Genomic DNA, 18,180 nt, shown 5'->3' on the forward strand with positions numbered 1-18,180 from the left:
AATTGACCATGTGGCCCCAAATATGGACAGGGAAAAAAGTGATGTAGCTGTAAAAGATCTCGGACTATCAAAGCATCTCTGTCAAGTAACAACAGTAAAATTAGGCATCAAATCATTCCCTAAACTACAAGCCTACAAATGACATCCATCAGAAATCAAAATTAAAGATTTTTCAAAAGAACTAGAAAAGCAAAACTGGAATGAAGTGTACAAAGAAACCAATGTGAATATAAAATTCTCTAAATTCTCCACATTGTTTAAATTGAACTTTGAAAAGACATTTCCAAAAGTATTCATGTCTGTATCAACATCTCACAAAAACAGATTGATAACAGCAGGTATAAAGAAGTACTCCCAAACACTTAAATACCTCAGTTCCATGAAAAATATACACAATGATCCAGACTTCTTAAATTTCTATCACAGATACAAAAAGATCTATAGGAAGGTGCATATTGCTGCAAAAAAGTCATTTAATGATGAAATAATATATAATGCCAAGAATAAAAGCAAAGCAGTCTCGGATGTTATAAAAAAGGAAATGGGAAGAGGCAAACAAATGCAGAATAACATGCTGCTAAGGGAGGGGGATAAGATAATAGATATTCCACAACACTTAGCAAACTATGTAAATGAGCATTTTTCAAGTATTGCAGAGAAGTTACAGCAAAAATTCCCCAAAACACAAATAACACCTGTAAATAATGTTGCACTAAATACAATGATGTTACTTCCAAACACAGAGAATGAAGTCAATAAAACTGTTCAAAAACTAAAAACTAAAAAGTCAATATGCTTAGCTGAAGTACCAGTGTGTGTACTGAAACAATGCATAGGGATTATACAAGGCCCCTTAACAAATATAATAAATGAATCCTTCACATCAGGAACATTTCCAGAGCAGATAAAACAGGCAAGAGTTGTACCTTTGGTTAAGAAAGGTAATGCAGAAGACATAGAAAATTACCAGCCCGTTTCCCTGCTGTTGTCATTCTCAAAAATAATAGAAGCAATTATGAAAGACAGATTAATGATTTACCTGAATAAATACAATCTTTTAAGTGAATCACAGTTTGGTTTCCGAAGTGGCAAAAATATGAAGTCAGGTTGTACTTGTTGCTCTTTATAAAGATGAGTGCATCTCAGGCATATTTTTGGATCTTTCTTAGGCGTTTGATACAGTCAGACTCTATTAAATAAATTAGAAGCATTAGGAATAATAGGGGTAGCTAATGACTGGTTTTGATCATACCTAGCAGATAGGGTACAAAGTTGGAATCTAAAGCTCTTTGATGAAATTCTACCTGTGAAGGGGACAGTGAAATATCTAGGGGTAACCTTGGATGAGAAGCTAACTTGAACCCCTCATATTAAGAGTATCTGCTCCAAGGCAAAAAGCACTTTAATGAATACTAGGACGGCTTGTGGCAAAAACTGGGCCTAAGCCCCAGGGGTATGCACTGGATATACACCACAGTCGTTAGATCTAGGATTCCCTATGGGGCCTTAGTGTGGTGGAAGAAGGTAGAACAGCGTGTTGCTGCTAAAGAGCTTGCTAAGGTGCAGAGATTGGCCTGCTTAGCCACAACAGGTGGAATTAGCAGCACACCAACTGCTGGAATGGAAGCCATGCTGGACATGCCTCCACTTCACCTTTGGGTTAAGATGGAGGCAGCAGCTGGGGCACATAGACTTAAAACTGGCCAAAACTGGGTCTCATTTGGATATCCAGAATCACACACTAACATAGTGAGTGAGGTAAATATAGGTATGGCTGGGGAAATTCCTGCTGACTATATAATAACTCCTAACTACTTCGACAAGCCTTACAACATAATAATTGGAAGTAGGGAGCAGTGGAAGAAAACAGTTCGACACCATATGGGGGACATTGTGTGGTTCACCGATGGGTCGAAAACAGATCAAGGCATTGGGGCAGGGTTGTACGGGGTTCAGCCAAGACTGGAGAGTAGCATCTCTCTAGGGAAACTGGCCTCTGCATTCCAAGCCAAAATTGCTGCAATCAGGGCATGTGTGGAGGAGAATATGAGTAGGTGCTACAATGATTGCAGCATCTACATCTATTCAGACAGCCAGGCAGCCCTGAAATCATTGGCAGCTCCTGCAACAAGATCTAAGATTGTTGCAGATTGCCACAGGGCTCTGGTGGAGCTATGGGGAAGCAATAGGGTGTACCTAGTGTGGGTCCCTGGCCACTCAGGGATCGGTGGCATTGAACAAGCCGATAGATTGGCTAGGATGGGGGCAACAACTCAATTTATTGGACCAGAACCTGTCTTGAAAATCACTAAGGCTATGATCAAATTAGAACTACGGAACTGGCTGAGGAAACAGCACGTAGGGTATTGGACCAAGGTCCATAAACAAAAACATGGTAAGGTAATGATGCCCAAGCCATGTTTTAAAAGAAGCTCTGTAATCCTGGGATTGAACTGGAAAGAGATCAAACTCATGACTGGACTGACGACCAGCCATGGGAACTTCAAAAAACACCTACACACAATGGGTATAATGGAAGAGGACCCTAAATGCAGGATCTGTGATCAGGGTGAAGAAACTGCATCACACCTAATCTTTGAATGCATGGCATTGGAGAGTAAAAGATACAGAATCTTCGGGACAACTAGACCTGAAGAAATTGTGTCTAACAAAAAACTGGTAGAGGGACTCCTTGCACTATTTAAGGGCACTGGTTGGCTTTACTAGATATACAGGGAGCGATACAGCACAATAAACCTAGTTTCGGTGCAGGCAGTGGCGGGTTAGACCTAAGCTGTTTTAGCTCTCCTGTTAAAATCAAATCAAATCAACACTACTGGGATGGTCATCAAAGAGCTTTAGATTCCAACTTGCATGCTGAATATGTCTCTTCATAAATGGCACCACAACAGTCTTCGTAGGATTAACTCTCAGATACTGTTTAATGCACCATTTTTGAACAATGTCCAATCCTCCTTGTGCCATATTCCTGACTGTGTCAGTGAATTTGCCAAGTATTACTATGACAAGATCATCTGCGTATCCTTGGCAGAAGCATTGTCTGGAATTTAGTTCCTCAATGAGTTCGTTCACCATTAGATTCCACAATAGATGAGACAAAACTCCTCCTTGTGGTCAGCCTCTAGTAGTCTTAATTACCATCTTTTCTTTCATCATGGTAGCCTCTACCGTCCTTCCACTAAGGATGGCTCTGGTCCACCCACACATAATGGTCCCCGGATCATGCACCTCTCCTGCCCTTACCATGGAATTGAAGGTCATGTTACTAAAGGCCCCCTCGATATCCATGAAGATGCAGATGGCTATTTCTTGGAAGTGAACTGCTTTTTTCACCTTCCCGACGAGTTGGTGGAGAGCTGTTTCACATGATTTACCTGGTTGGTATGCATGTTGGTTCAGGTGTAGAGGGACCCTACATAGCCTCCTCTCCCTAACGTATACATTAACCAGTTTTTCCAGCGTTTTGAGAATGAAGGAGGACAGACTTATTGGTCTCATATTCTTGCCCTTGGTATGATCAGCTCTCCCTGGCTTTGAAATGAAGTCAACCTTCACTGCCCTCCAAACATTGGGAATGATTCCTACTGCTAAGCTAACCCTAAATAGCCTGCATAAGATTCTTATAAGCTTTCCTTCTGCCTGTTGCAGGAGAGCTGGAAAAATTCCATCTGGGCCAGGTGACTGAAACGGCTCGAATGTTCCCACCGCCCACTGGATTTTGTTGAAGTTCACACGCTCCTTGGCCACTTCCCAGTCCTCTCTTCGAGTGTCTGAGAACCGTTGTCTCTCTGGGGTCACATACTGGTCTGTGTTATCTGGCAGAGCATATTGAGGAAAGTGAGTTTTGCGGAGCAATTCCAGCGTCTCACGTGCTGTCTTTGTATATTCCCCATCCTCCTTCCTCAACATACCTCCTGTATTTGTTGGTACTCTAGTGCGAATCTTGTGAAGTCTGGCTTGTACAGCTGTGCCTTCCACTTCCTCACAGAATGCCTTCCAGGATGCCTCCTTTGCTTGTCTTATTGCAAGGTTGTAACTGACAAGGGCCTCACAATATTTAGCCCATTGTCCTTTGCGTCTCGCAATATTAAACAGTCTCCATACCTGTTTTCTTTGCGTTTCCAATTTGTTATTCCACCAAGGAACACTCCTGTTTCTGCACTTCCTGCTGATTGTGCAGTTGTCCTGATATGAGGTCACTATGGCAGAGGTAACAGCCTCTGCTACTTCCTCAAATTCTACTGGCTTCCTTATCGTGATTTTAATTTCCAATAAGCCTAAGTCAAGGTCCCTCCTATATGTCTCCCAGTCTGTTTTCCTGGGATTTCTATAAATCATGATCTGTTTGATTCCCATTTCAACCTTGAATTTAATGTACATGTGGTCCAATTAGGATGACCCCAACACCACATGCCATTGTTTGACATAGCTACCCATTGTCATGGAATCAAATGTTATGTCAATTACTTTTTCCCTTCTGCTATTCCTGAATGTAGGTTCATTGCCCCTATTCAGGACCTCTAAGTTGTTAGCTAAGAGGAATTCAAGAAGGTACTCACCTCTACTGTTGGTGTCCTTGCTGCCCCACACTAGGTTGTGGGCAGTGGCATCGCACCCCACCAGCAGTTGGTCACCTTGCCAATGGCAAGTCTCTACCAGTCTCCTCACCGCCAAGAGAGGGGGAGAACTGTCTTCATAAGGAAGGTATGCTGAGGCCAAGACAATTTCCCTCATGATACCTTCCTCACATTGCTGCATTTTGATGGTCACTACGTCCCTAGAGCAGAAATCCATAATTGGCATGAAAGAAATGCCGTTTCTAACATAGATGCATGTTCTGGAGTTTCTTAGATTTCTAGCATAAATCAGCTTACCTCCAGTGCCTCCAAGGCCCGATACACCCCCCCTTGTATAAATAGGGTTCTTGTATCAGGGCCACGTCCACTTCCTGTCTCCCCAGGCAGCGGCTCCGGGCAGCAGAGGCCCCTTTACTGTGCTGCAGATTAATCTGCAGCACCTCCAGGCTCCATCTTACTGCCATCTTGAAAGTCTTTGAGAACCCTGACAGTGACCTGCGAGAACCCTAAAAACAGTTTCAGGTCCTGCTCCCGCGTCGCCTTCAGGGACTTCTCACCAACCTCCACCACCAGGGTTCGTCCTTCCGGAGCAACCTTCTGGTTAATCATTCTCCAGTCTTCTGTCAGGACTTTTGGGTTCTGGGCCCCTATTTTCCTGAACAGAGTCTTGGGAGAGACTTCCTTAAGGATCTTGGGTACCCATAATGATATCTTTGCAGTCTTAAGAAGCTCCACTGCCGTCTTGACTAGCAGCTTCGCATCTTCCCACGGGGATGTCATGGGCACCTTGTCCTTGAGCCATTCTGCTGTGTGCACCCACTCACAGACAAAAATGTGTGCACCACAGTCTACATAAACCCTCCTGAAGTTGGGACCTGGGCCAGCGTCCCCCCCCCCCCCCCCCCAATCTTTTCAAAGAGGGCCATCTGTACTAGTTCCTCCTGCTGCGAGGTAATGGCCACTAGTGGATAACCTTCCTGGAAAACTGCCATCCTAAAATCTGAGACTGCAGTACTATAGGTCTGTTTCCCTATTTCTTGCCTCAGTTTTTTCTGGACTTGCTTATCCAGGAAGGAGTGAGTCTTTGATTCCTCCCTTATCCGCTTACTACCTGTCTTTGACGTTGTAGGGGTCTGCGTGTCCCCTTCAACCTGAGATAGTTTTCCTGGGAGTCTTGGGTTCTAGTCCCTTTACTTCCCTCCATTTGCGTTTAGGAAGCCATTCTTTTCCTTCCTTTTCCCTCTGTTCCCTGAGTAGCTTCCTCCTTTGGCCCCCAGACAAGCCTTTGATCTTAATCTGGTATAGCTTCTCGGTTACAGTTCCCACTTCTGGCTCCGGTCTAGACCCTGATTCAGTAGTGGAAGTGCCTTCCATCGGTTCAGCCCCTGATGTTTGGGTATCTGAGGTCTCAATTTGCCCTTCAGTTTCTTTTTCTGTAATCGTGTCCATGTTGGTCCCATGAGATTCGGGGATCTAGAAGGTCCACACCACGAATACCCCGCGCGGTGTAAGGCTAATTACTCAGGGAGGTCACCTGGTTTCCCTGAGGCTCCATTTGCGACACATCTTCCATGTGCCACGCACCCCTCAGCACGGATCGCATCACACCTTGGGTTGGGTCAGGGAATAGGGTAGGACTAGGAGTGGATAGGGGGATAGGGAAGAAGGGATGTTGTGGGACACTCTTAGTCTGATCCATCGGCTGAGGCTTTTCCGGCAGTAGGTCCTCTACCTTTGGCATAGCCCTCAGCTTCCCACAGATACGTAAGCCTCTCCACCATACAACAAGAGATAGACCCAACTTACATTTACCCCCCCACCCCCCCAAAAAAAAAGTAAACATAAAACTCAAAACAGCATTTTCTACCAACTGTACAATAAATTACCAAACGAGATTAAAGAAATTGCAAAAATACACTTATTTTAAAAGGCAGATAAAAAGTACCTGTTATGCAATACATTTGTATACATTGAAGGATTTCTTAGATAAAACAGAGTAGGGGTTTGCTAAAAAAATTGTACAAATAAATAAATAATAATAATAATGATTATAAAACATCCAACATTCCACATAACACCTTCACTTTATGTTTTTTCCTTCTTTTTTCCTTTCTAGAAACTCTCTCCCCTCAAGCTATGCTTAGCACAATACTAACACCTCTCCCTCTTTCTGAACTCAACATCTCACTCATTACCAAGGGATGCTGACTCAGTTTTTCAGGATAGCAAATGGGAAGTTGCAGTACAGAAAATGGCCCAGAGATCACCAATGTGTGTGTGTGTGTGTGTGTGTGTGTGTGTGTGTGTGTGTAGAGTTATGAAACAGTGTGTGTACAGTATGTGCAGTGACTGATCTGATAGTAAGATATGAGTGAACAGTGTGGCATTACATTATTTAATAAGTTATTTGTAAAAAAAGTATTGTATACCAGGAGTAAAATCTAATGATTGTTTCTAACTAGAGGTCTGTAAATATATTTGGATATGAATTAGCTTATTTTAAATTGGTCTAAACTTCTAAATACTTTGACAAGGCCTATATCCTTGTAAAAAGAGATCTACGGATGAATAAAGCTACTACTACTACTACTACTACTACTACTACCACCCCTTTAGCTAACTCCTGTCCTTATTTTATGTCCTTTTATGTTTTTTGGATCTTTGTTATTTATTTGCCTACCTCTTTTATTTGTTGGCTGAGCTTTTGTCTTTTATCAGTGATGTTTTTTATTTTGGTGAATGTTTCCTTTATCTGATGACCTACTTTCCTGGTTTGACCATTTTTATTGTTTAATCACCTCTGAGTAATACTTTAATAACCCATGTATTGTTCGGCTATCTTTCTGGTTGTTTGGCGATCATTTTTTTCCATTTATCATAACATAACTTTTTTTTTTATTTTGTGCCCAATTTACTGTATTTAGCTACCTTCCTCCATTTTGTTGCAGTCGTACTTGTTTTCCAGCAGTCTTGACAGTAGGGGAGAGTCTGTAACCTTGTGCATAGTGTACCCAATAGTACCTGGTGTTTTCTGGTTGATTTTTAAGTGTAATGACTGAATTTAGGATCACATGAAATATGCACCCTAGAGACCACCATAATTAATTTCCAGCATTTTCTATTCCTGTTTGTTGTTATGAGAAATGAGGTTGTGTTTTGTGCAGCTTTTGTAAATGTATTGAGTTCTACACATGAAAGTGCTGTATAGTATATTCAAACTATTTGAAAGATATTGTTGATTTTTTTGGTTATAGCGTTTTATGCTGAGTGAAATTCTACCTATATTGGAAACTGGTTATATAATACATGGATGGTTAATCCATTGTTTTCCAGTCATACACCACTTTGTACCTTGTACTGTAAAAAGATCTTTTACCACAGAACATTTGATGCTGACAAATTGACTGAGTTTCTTTATTGTCATAACAATTATACCTGTCTCAAAAACAGAAATTTATATTAGTTTATAATAGCCTCTATTTAAAACATGAATACTACTGTTTAAAAAATTCCCCTCTCGTCATTGGTAAAGGAACTCATCATTCCGAAAGCTAGGACACTGTCATGACTTTGATGAGATTTAACCTCCAAAAGATGGCAAAAAACTCATATTATGCAATTCCACACATATAAAAATGAAAATATCTTCAACATTTCGTGGCCCTGTCAGCAACTGTATAAATATTAATTTTAATAATGAACAGCCTCAGTTGCACCGTTTACCTAGAATTTACCTAGGTTTCAGTCAGAATAACCCAAACTTCTTCAGAATAACAGTATGTACCATTTGTCCATAGTGGACATCGTCAAGTTAAAACTACAAATCCATAAATTATCGTCAAACTGTAAAACTTATCTGGCACTGCCTCGGCCCCACTTCACTACCCTGATGTGGCAGCCACGAGTGCTGTACTGGAACTCAATGGTAGATACTATTATTCTGAAGAAGTTTGGGTTATCCTGATTGAAACCTAGGTAAATTCTAGGTAAACGGAGCAACTGAGGCTGTTCATTATTAAAATTAAAAAGAAACAAAAATGACTTACAGGTATCAAAAGTAAGGATCTATGGGCATACACTGTGCGAGGCTCCATGTGTGGAGCTCCTGGGTATCCATATGAATAATAAACTGAGGTGGCACCAGCATGTGGATGGGTTAATCTAAAAGCGCAGTTTATCTTCACCTGTATACATACTGTATGGTGCATGGCAGAGTGGTCATTTCTATTCATGTTCCACTCACAAATGGAACAAGTTAAACATGACTGTCTAGATGTCACCGTTCAAGCCCCAATCTCCCTTAAATTGTTCTTGTGCTCCTTATGGAAAATGTGTGTTGCCAACAGTAGAATCAATTTACAGTCAGCTTCAAACAATGATTCTCTAAATTTTCTCAATGATATTTCAGGAAAAGAACATTGCCGTACCTCCCACCCAGGCATTCCGATTTGAGTTCCCAAAGTGTCTCCATAATATTGTTGTGGTTATTGAACCTGCTGATAACAAGTGTAGCAACATGCCTCTGAATTGCTTCATCTTACTATAATCCAACCTGGTGGGGATCCCAGGCACGGGCTGCACTTGTGTTTTACATGTGATCTCCTTTGTAGATGGGTGACACACTTCTGCGGCACTGCAGTGAAAGTGAAAAATGTATTTATTTGGAACTCCCATCATTTGTCTGTTATGAGCCTTCCAGCTCTGATGTTTGTTCTTACCACAGTTATTTCTGTAAGTTCTTGTTGTACCGGTAAGTTACTCAGTATTTGTAAACCCCTTCCACCCACTAAGTTTGGCTGTTAGCATCTGCTGACCATACTGTGGATGATATATCTCATTAGTTTCTTTTTCAGCTTGACTTCTGCTGTAGTGGCTCTCCAAAAGTGGGTAGGAGTAGTTCTTACAATGAGGTAAATTTTCCTAATAGGTGCTAGTCTCGAACACTTTGATACATTATGTCCATTTGTATTGACAGTGTGCACCTGTTTCATGTGGGTGGAATTTCTCTAAGAAGTTGCTATGCTTGCTGCAACAGATACACTGAGTGCCGCAGATGATGTACGGAGGACGTGCCTCACGTAGTTTCAGCTAGTTTTTGTATGAAATTCATCCTTGCACTTTATTTTTGTTTAACATATTTTTTATTTATTTCTTTATCTTTATTCATCCAAGGATCATCTCACAGTGATTCAGGATTTGTCAAGGTAATACAGTGCAAGTCAATAGAACAAAAATGTAAAACACACAGCATGCTTAACATGCTTTATGAGGATAGGTCAGGCAGCTTATGACAATAGGACAGGCAGTCGTCCGTGGCCTTGATTAAGGAACCATCCTGCCATTTGCCTTAGCGATCCAGGAAAACCACAGGAAAGCTAAATCAGGATCGTTGGACAGAGCAAGTCCATCCTCCTGTACATGAGCTCAGTGTCTTAACAATTGCTCTGTCTCATTCCTTGATTTACACTCAATTTATTTCAGATAACTTACAATATAAAATATAGTCTTCATTTGTCATTGACACACACACTGGGGACATCCACTGATGACTCTTGGAATGTTTCCAGTTACTTGAAATGTAAAACATAGTTCCATTCTTCACTGCCTCACACACTAAAACACTCACCAATGTCTCCCAGACTGTGAAGATGCTGCTATTCACCTTGCATCAGCTACAGACTCCATTCTCACCATATTCAACTACGTCCGACAATCTACCTGGAAAATATTAGTGTCATGAAGTTTACATCATGGCACATGACTTCCTTCTGAAAGCAGTAAATCACAATCATGAATTGAACTGTGACAAGATGCTGTAGTTCTCATCTTTCATTACTATTCACTACTCCTGAGTCCTCTAAATAATCTTTAATCTTGTAATATACTTATTTAAGAACATAGCTTTAGCTTTCTTTCAAGCAGATAAATTTTAATAATCTTTTTCGGTTCGTCTGACAAGTTATTATACAGTTTTATCTCTTGATATAAAATGCTGTTTTGTCTTGATAATGTTGTTTGAAAGGTGGCAGTTCTGTGTAGTTTTATTTCAAGATGATTTGTTGTACAGCCCTAATATAGGTCTTGGTACCTCCATTTTATCTACACTTTCCTCCAAGCTTGTTTATTTCTCAAGTAAAAAACACATACCCTGATTTTTGTGGGGTCTAGTTTCAGACTGTTAAACTCCTCTTCCTTACTGTGTCATCAGTGTGTATAAATCTCCCCGTTTCGATTATGTACACATATGCCACCACTACTGTGTCATCATTGTGTAAAAAATTATTTGACTCGAGCAGCTATTGGTATGTTTATTTTAACACTTGATTACAATGCTTTCTTGTCACGATAACTGTTTTTATATTGACAGTGTGTGACAGTCATTTTATTTGTCTCCAACTGAAAAATGTAAAAACAATTCTTTTTCATGTGTAATAGCAATTCTCTTTGTTTACTAAAATTGTTTTGTGCCTTTGTAACAAAAACAGTGACAATTAAGCTTAGTCAGATATATATGTATGAAACATAGTTATCTAACTGTATATGAATTCGAAATATAGGAATTGCATGAAACAACTCTACACATCTTTAAACTTTCCTCATTTTCACCAGGTATTTTTAGTATAAACACAACTATTAATTATAAGTATGAATATAGAATTAAAAACTGACATGACTGAAGCATTTATGAAAATTATTTGAAAGTCAAGCTACTTTCTTAACACCACATATAATTTGTTCACAATGTCCTGACCAAATTTTCATGGTGGAAGGTGGGGATGTGGAGTAGAGGCAGCAGGCTCCTCCTATTGTAGCCCAACAGACAGACAACCATTGGGAGAATGGTGGGCAGTAGGAACAAGCTGTGCTTTTCTCACAGAGTGCTGTCACTACACATTTGCTTGCTGGCTTGCCACAGCATGGCACGTCAAGCACCTTGTAGTGGCCATGATACACAAACATTCAGTAGCTTTAGATCACCAATGTTGGCAGTGGCTGGAAACAAAACAATAACTTCAGCCAATTCAGAACTAGGGATCCCTCACTCAGGATGTTGTAAACAAACTATAGATGATATTTTTCTCAAATTTTTTTTCAGAATTAATAATGTTGTACACATTTTTTAAAACATAGATTGGAGTGATGAAACTTACAGAAGCCAAAAATGTTGTGGACTCTCTCAAGTCAGAAGCAGATATTCAGCAGAAGGAACTTGCAGAGAAGCAAGCTAAAGCAAATACTGCCCTTCAGATAATAACAGAAACAATGCACAATGCAAACTCACATAAAGGACAACTGGAAATGCTCAAAGAACAAAGTGAGAAGAAGAATCAGGAACTTACGATAAGGTAATGCATCTTGAATATGTATTCCTGCAGTCTTGTCACAGTTTGCTTCACATTATCATAGTGATTTTATGTATTTTATGCAAAACTTTTTCTCTAGGTGATGGACTAAATATAATTCTGACAGTGAAAAATCAATATTTTTGTCATTGATTGACATTCATACAAGGCAGTAGCTTGCCTTAAGAATAATATAGTGACTCACAATTTTTTACTACATTTATGTTTTATGACCAGTAGTTTTACATTGCTTAGTAGTCAACTGAACTGATAAAATATTTCAAGGAATAATATGACCCAAGTATCTTCACAAAGTCATTTTTCTGAACTTTACCAAAACAGAAGAACTCTTAAAAGTAAGATATTAATGTAGGGGAAGACTTTATATGTAATAACCAGTTATATACACTGACCAGCCACATTAATGCAACCAACTGTCAAAACCCTGAATAACCAACTTTAGCAGCATGGACTGTTGCAAGACATACAGGAAGGTTAATCAATTGTGCCTTCCAGAATGATGAGATCACCTAGGGAATGCCACGAAAAGATTCTTCAAATCATAATGCCCCCTCCTCCAGCCTGAACTCTTCCGACAATTGGTGTTGAGTTTGGCTTTCAGATGTTCTTGAGGCTGTAGACATCAGCAGCCATCTGTCTGACGGAGCATAAAATATGATTCATCTGAAAATGCCACCTGTGCCCTCTCAATGGACTTCCATATGTGTTATTGGCATGCATATTCCAACCTTTGTTGCTGATCAGCAGCAGACAGCATTGGCACATTAACCCAGTGCCTGCTGTGGAGGCCTGCATGCAGAAACGTTCTGCAGTGGTCATTGAGGAGACACTCTTGGTAGCTGCTTTGTTCATCTGGGCAGTCAGGTGCTCTACAGTTTTATGTCTGTTCAGCCATAAACATCGCCACAGCTGTCATCGACTCCTGTCATCTATGGTCTGTGATGCATCACAGTTGCCTCAGTGCTGGTTTTGGATAGTGACATTTCGCAATGCATTGTATACTTTAATCACAGTGGCATGCAAACAGTTTAAATACTTAGCCATTTCAGAAATGGCATGCAAATGGTTTACAAACTTAGCCATTTCAGAAATACTTCCACCCTTGGTCCGAAGGCCAATGACCATGGTAATTTTGATGTTAGATGAATTGCTCCACGTGTGCATTACATCAATGACTGTACTGTTCTCCACTTCTCCCCAACACCTTGTATATACCCTTCACTGCTAGTGCTGCCACCTGCTATCTGTGAGTGGTTATTACATCCTGACATCAAACATAGTTGGTTGTTACATTAATGTGAACTGACTATGTACATCATTGACATTTAAGAAGACTCTAAATACACACTGGCTGTTGTGTATCTGTTTGAAGTGAAGGGTAGAACTGCTAGAAATTTGCTATTAGCAACAACATAATTCGTAGTGAAAAAGACAGTGTGCTCTTTGGGCTATGACAGAAATCTGTGTCTCAAAAAACTTCAAACAAACATTATCTCCATTTGTTAAGCCTTATTTATGATGCACAAAGTGAAAGAGATGACAACAAAGTGAAAACTGTATTAAGTAATGATTTTAATTCTTCATCTAAAGGAAAACATGGCTTTAAACTGTTGTGTCATTACAAAGGTTAATGAGTAAAAGAAATAATCTGTCAAATATACTTGTATCTCACTATTTCAGAATTCTGCAACACGATTTAAGTGTGAATGTAATGAAATTTCTTTAATAATATGGTTTCTTTCATGGCAAAGAATAGTAGTTTTAAAACCATGAGATATTTGAAAGCTACCTTTTATCCTTCATAATGAATATACTGTCAGCAGTATATTATCTGCAATCCATGCATAAATTTGATCCATTAATGGCTAAAAAAGAAAATTTTGGTATATGTTATTTACAATCAAGTTTCAGTTGGACAAACTATTCAGTTGTAATATGGGGTGACTTCAACTTGCCAGGAGTTATGAGTGTTATGCCATCAAAACTGATGCCAGAGACAGGTAATCATGTGGCATTGTTCTGGATGTCTTGTCCAAAAATTATACCTTGACCGTATAGTTAGAGAAACAACTCATGAGGGTGACATCTTATACCTCCTGGCAACAAACAGACCAGAACTTATGGAATCAGTTAATGTAGAGGAAGGTGTCAGTGACCATAAGGCTGGGACAGCATCTATGACGACAGGTCCTACAAGGAATGTTAAGAAATGTAGGAAGATATATTTGCTCAGCAAGGGTGACAGGATACAAATTTCAGAATATCTCAGCAGTCATCATCAGATATTCAATGATGAGGACGAAGATGTGGAGAATAAATAGGAAAAATTCAAAGGCATCATTCAATATGCCCTAGACAAGTATGTTTCGAATAAGGTTTTAAGGGATGGGAAAGATCCACCATGGTTTAATAGCTGTGTTAGAAAATCACTATGTAAACATAGAGATTCAAGAGAAATAAGAATCTAGCTGACAAACAAAAGCTGAACAAAGTGAAAATGAGGGTAAGGAGAGCAATGAGAGAAGCGTTCAATGATATTGAAAGTAAGACGTTGTCAATCGACCTGAATAATAACCCTAAGTGATTTTGATCGTATGTAAAATCAGTAAGTGGGTCAAAATCATCTATTCATTTTCTCAGCGACCACACCTGCACTGAAACGGAAATAACAGAGAAAAGGATGAAACACTGAATTTAGTCTTCTGAAGTTGTTTCACAGCTGAAGACCATAACCCTGTCCCTCCTTTCAATCATCGTGTGGATGTAGAAATGGCAGATATTGAGATAACTGATCATGGGATTGAAAAGCAGCTACTATCGCTTAGTAGTGGAAGAGCTTCATGACCAGATGAGATACGTATTAGATTCTATAAAAATTATGCAAAAGAACTTGCTCCCCTTCTAGCAGTAATTTATTGTAGATTGCTTGAGCAATGAAAGGTACTTAACAACTGGAAAAAAGTGCAGTTCATTCCCGCTTTTAAGAAAGTCTGTAAGGTAGTCCACACAATTATAGACCTATATCGTTGATGTCAATCTGTTGTAGAATTATTATGGAACATGTTTTATGCTCAAGAATTATGACGTTCTTGGAAAATGAACAGCTCTTCTATATAAATCAACATGGATTCCTCAAACAGAGATCCTGCGAAACTCAGCTCGCTCTGTTCCTCCATGAGGTCCACAGCACAGTGGACAATGGTGCTCAGGCCGATGCCATGTTCCTTGATTTCAGTAAGGCATTTGACACCATCCTGCATTGCTGTTTAATGAAAAAGATATGAGCTTACAGAATATCAGAGCAGACTTGCGACTGGATTCAAGACTTTCTTGCAGATAGAACTCAACACGTCACTCTTAATGGAACTAAATTGACAGATGTTAAGGTGATATCCGGAGTACCACAGGGAAGTGTGATAGAAACATTGCTGTTCACAATATATATAAATGATCTAGTAGAAAGCATCGGATGCTCTTTAAGGCTATTCCCAGATGATGCAGTTGGTTATACCGAAGTAGCAATGCCTGAAGACAGTACAAATATGCAGAACAACCTGCAGAGAATTGAAGAATGGTGTAGACTCTGGCAGTTGACCCTGATTGTAAATAAATGTAACATATTGTGCATACATAGGAAAAGAAATCCACTATTGTACAGCTACACTATTGATGGAAAACAGCTGGAGACAGCATGTGCCATAAAATATATAGGCGTAACTATCCAGAGTGACCTTAAATGAAATGACCATATAAAACAGATAGTGGGAAAAGCAGACACCAGACTCAGATTCATTGGAAGAATCTTAAGAAAATGTAACTCGTCCATGAAAGAAGTAGCTTATAAGGTGCTTGTTTGCCCGATTCTTGAGTATTGTTCATCTATCTCGGATCACTATCAGGTAGGACTGATACAGGAGATAGAGAAGATCCAACGAAAAGTGGTGCATTTTGTCACAGGATCGTTTAGCTGGCGAGAGAGCGTTATCTTAAACAAACTCCACTGGCGGACATTACAAAAGAGACGTTGTGCATCACAGAGAGATTTACTTTTGAAATTATGGAACAGTGTTTTTCAGGAGGAGTCAGACAACATATTAGTTCCTCCCACATACACCTCGTGCATTGACCACCAGGAGAGAATTCGAGAAATTAGAGCCAATACTGAGGGTTACCGACAATCATTTTTCCCACACACTATGCACAAGTGGAACAGGGATGGAGAGATCAGGTGGCTTGCGGAGTATGATGTAGATGTAGATGTAGAGGAGCACGACACATCAAATTACCTTGAGAGAGAGAGGGGGGGGGGGGGGGGGGGGAGGATTGAAAATTATTAATGATCACTGAAACAAGTGTAGAGTTTTCACAATACTGCTGTTTACAGTATGAGACACAAAAATGTTTTGAGAGTTTACTGATTGGGAAGAATCTCCTTTTAGTTATATATGACACTGGCATATTTAACTAATTCTGCATGAGCTAATTTCATAGTATGGAGAAAATATGAGTGAAAAGTTTAACTACTGGGCCATTATTAAAGCATAAACTTCTTAATTGTCACACCATGTGAAAACCTACATATGTTATAGCAGAACAGTGAAGCAGTTGCTGAGTCCTTTTAAGAAACATGTTACAATCCATTTGATTTGTGATCTGAATGGCAGTAAAATTTGGGATTATAGCATTGAAATTTATGTTTCTAGAATAATGTTTGTATAGATCTACACAAACCACATCCAGTATTTCATCAGGCAGTTGACAAACAGGACTCTTCAAAGATGTCATGTTGTTTAGTCATAAGGTTCCTTTTCATCTTCAGGACACATTAAACAAACTAATTTTCAGCAATGGACAAAAATTAAAACTTGTGAGCTTCATGAACATTTGTTACATAATACTTTTTTTGCCTCCAAGGCATTAAAGACAAATTCCAAGTGTGAGAGAAATACTGCTTTTACTAATAAAATGTGGCAGTAAGTCTAGTGATACTGTGAAATGCTACAAAACTATGTGCATCTCAAACTGGGTAAACTTTATGAGACTTGTAATTCCAACAGAGCATGTACAAGGACACTCTGCTTGTTGACCATTCCTTATTTTCAAAGAGGTATTCTTTGATTTTTTTTTTTTTTTCTTTCTTCGTGATTTGGTCAGTTCACTCTGACTCGTGATTTGACACCAAGTAATGTTTTAGCTCTGGGGATACATTGCCATGGAACTGCTGGACACTTAAAGGGTGCAGTATGGATGTATCTACCATTGTTCCACCTACAGTTTCTGTTGTGACTCACCGATAATTATAACAATTGGCGATGAGGATGGGATTTTTCTTTTCCATAGTTGACGTACATGTTTCCATGGCTACTTTAGAGCCTCATAGAACAGCAAATGCTTCTCACAAATGCAATTCGTGATTTCATCGCGGCATCAAATGTCGTCGTTGTCTCTACCTCCTTTTCCTCCTTACGATGAGACGGCGGAAACTGGTCTGATTACGAAAAACATCTTCGACAGCACTTCTTGGCATTATATGTTGTGGACGAACAAACATGTAAGTCTCTGTTCCTTTCATGGTTCATCTTAAATGTATCAGTTGTTGTTGCAATTGGCTCCTTTGAAAGATCCTGCGTCTTTGTCCTTTGCTGAAATGTGCTCACTTCTGTCCGTCTATTTTCAAAAGCAAACACATGTGGTAGCCTCTCGTGTTGCCTTTTATCATTGTCAAAAACAACCGAATCAATCCTATCGTGCTTGGGCTGCTGAACTTCACGGCCTCAGTAGAAAGTGTTAATTTGTTACTGAAGTTCACAAAGAATCCTACGCCGATTCCATGGTACGGGGTGCTGTTATCCAATCGCCGCCCGACAAAGAAGTTAGGCAACGTGCCCTTCAGTTGGCAAATCCGACTCTAGATGAAGTCCTATCCATTGCTCAGTCTTTTGAAATTTTTCATGCCCCTGGAGCGCAAATAGAGGCATGGGGTGACGTCAGGGAAATACAACCTCTGTGCGATGTTGACGAAGGATGTGGCGTGTCCCCGCCGGCCGGTGTGGCCGCAGTTCGCTCCCGAGCGCAGCCTCAGCCTAACTGTAAACAAACCTCTAAGAAACTGCAGCAAAACCCACGGCTACTTCCTTCATGTCTGCGGTGTTTTACGAAATATTCACGAGAAGATTGTCCACAATGTTTGGCTGTGTGTCACAAATGCAAAAAAAAAG

The 18,180-nt window shown here is 39.9% G+C and overlaps 1 protein-coding gene across 1 annotated transcript in view; it reads left to right on the forward strand.

Annotated features, from left to right (window-relative positions):
• Positions 1–18,180, forward strand: part of LOC126236667 (cytoplasmic dynein 2 heavy chain 1) — an 873,274-nt gene that overhangs the window by 603,802 nt on the left and 251,292 nt on the right. The window contains exon 51 of the mRNA XM_049946146.1: positions 11,730–11,944. Within this exon, the coding sequence (XP_049802103.1) occupies positions 11,730–11,944 (215 nt within the window). The remainder of the gene's footprint in view (positions 1–11,729; positions 11,945–18,180) is intronic.

The sequence above is a fragment of the Schistocerca nitens genome, chromosome 2 (genome assembly GCF_023898315.1).
Source record: "Schistocerca nitens isolate TAMUIC-IGC-003100 chromosome 2, iqSchNite1.1, whole genome shotgun sequence".
Lineage (NCBI taxonomy): Eukaryota > Metazoa > Arthropoda > Insecta > Orthoptera > Acrididae > Schistocerca > Schistocerca nitens.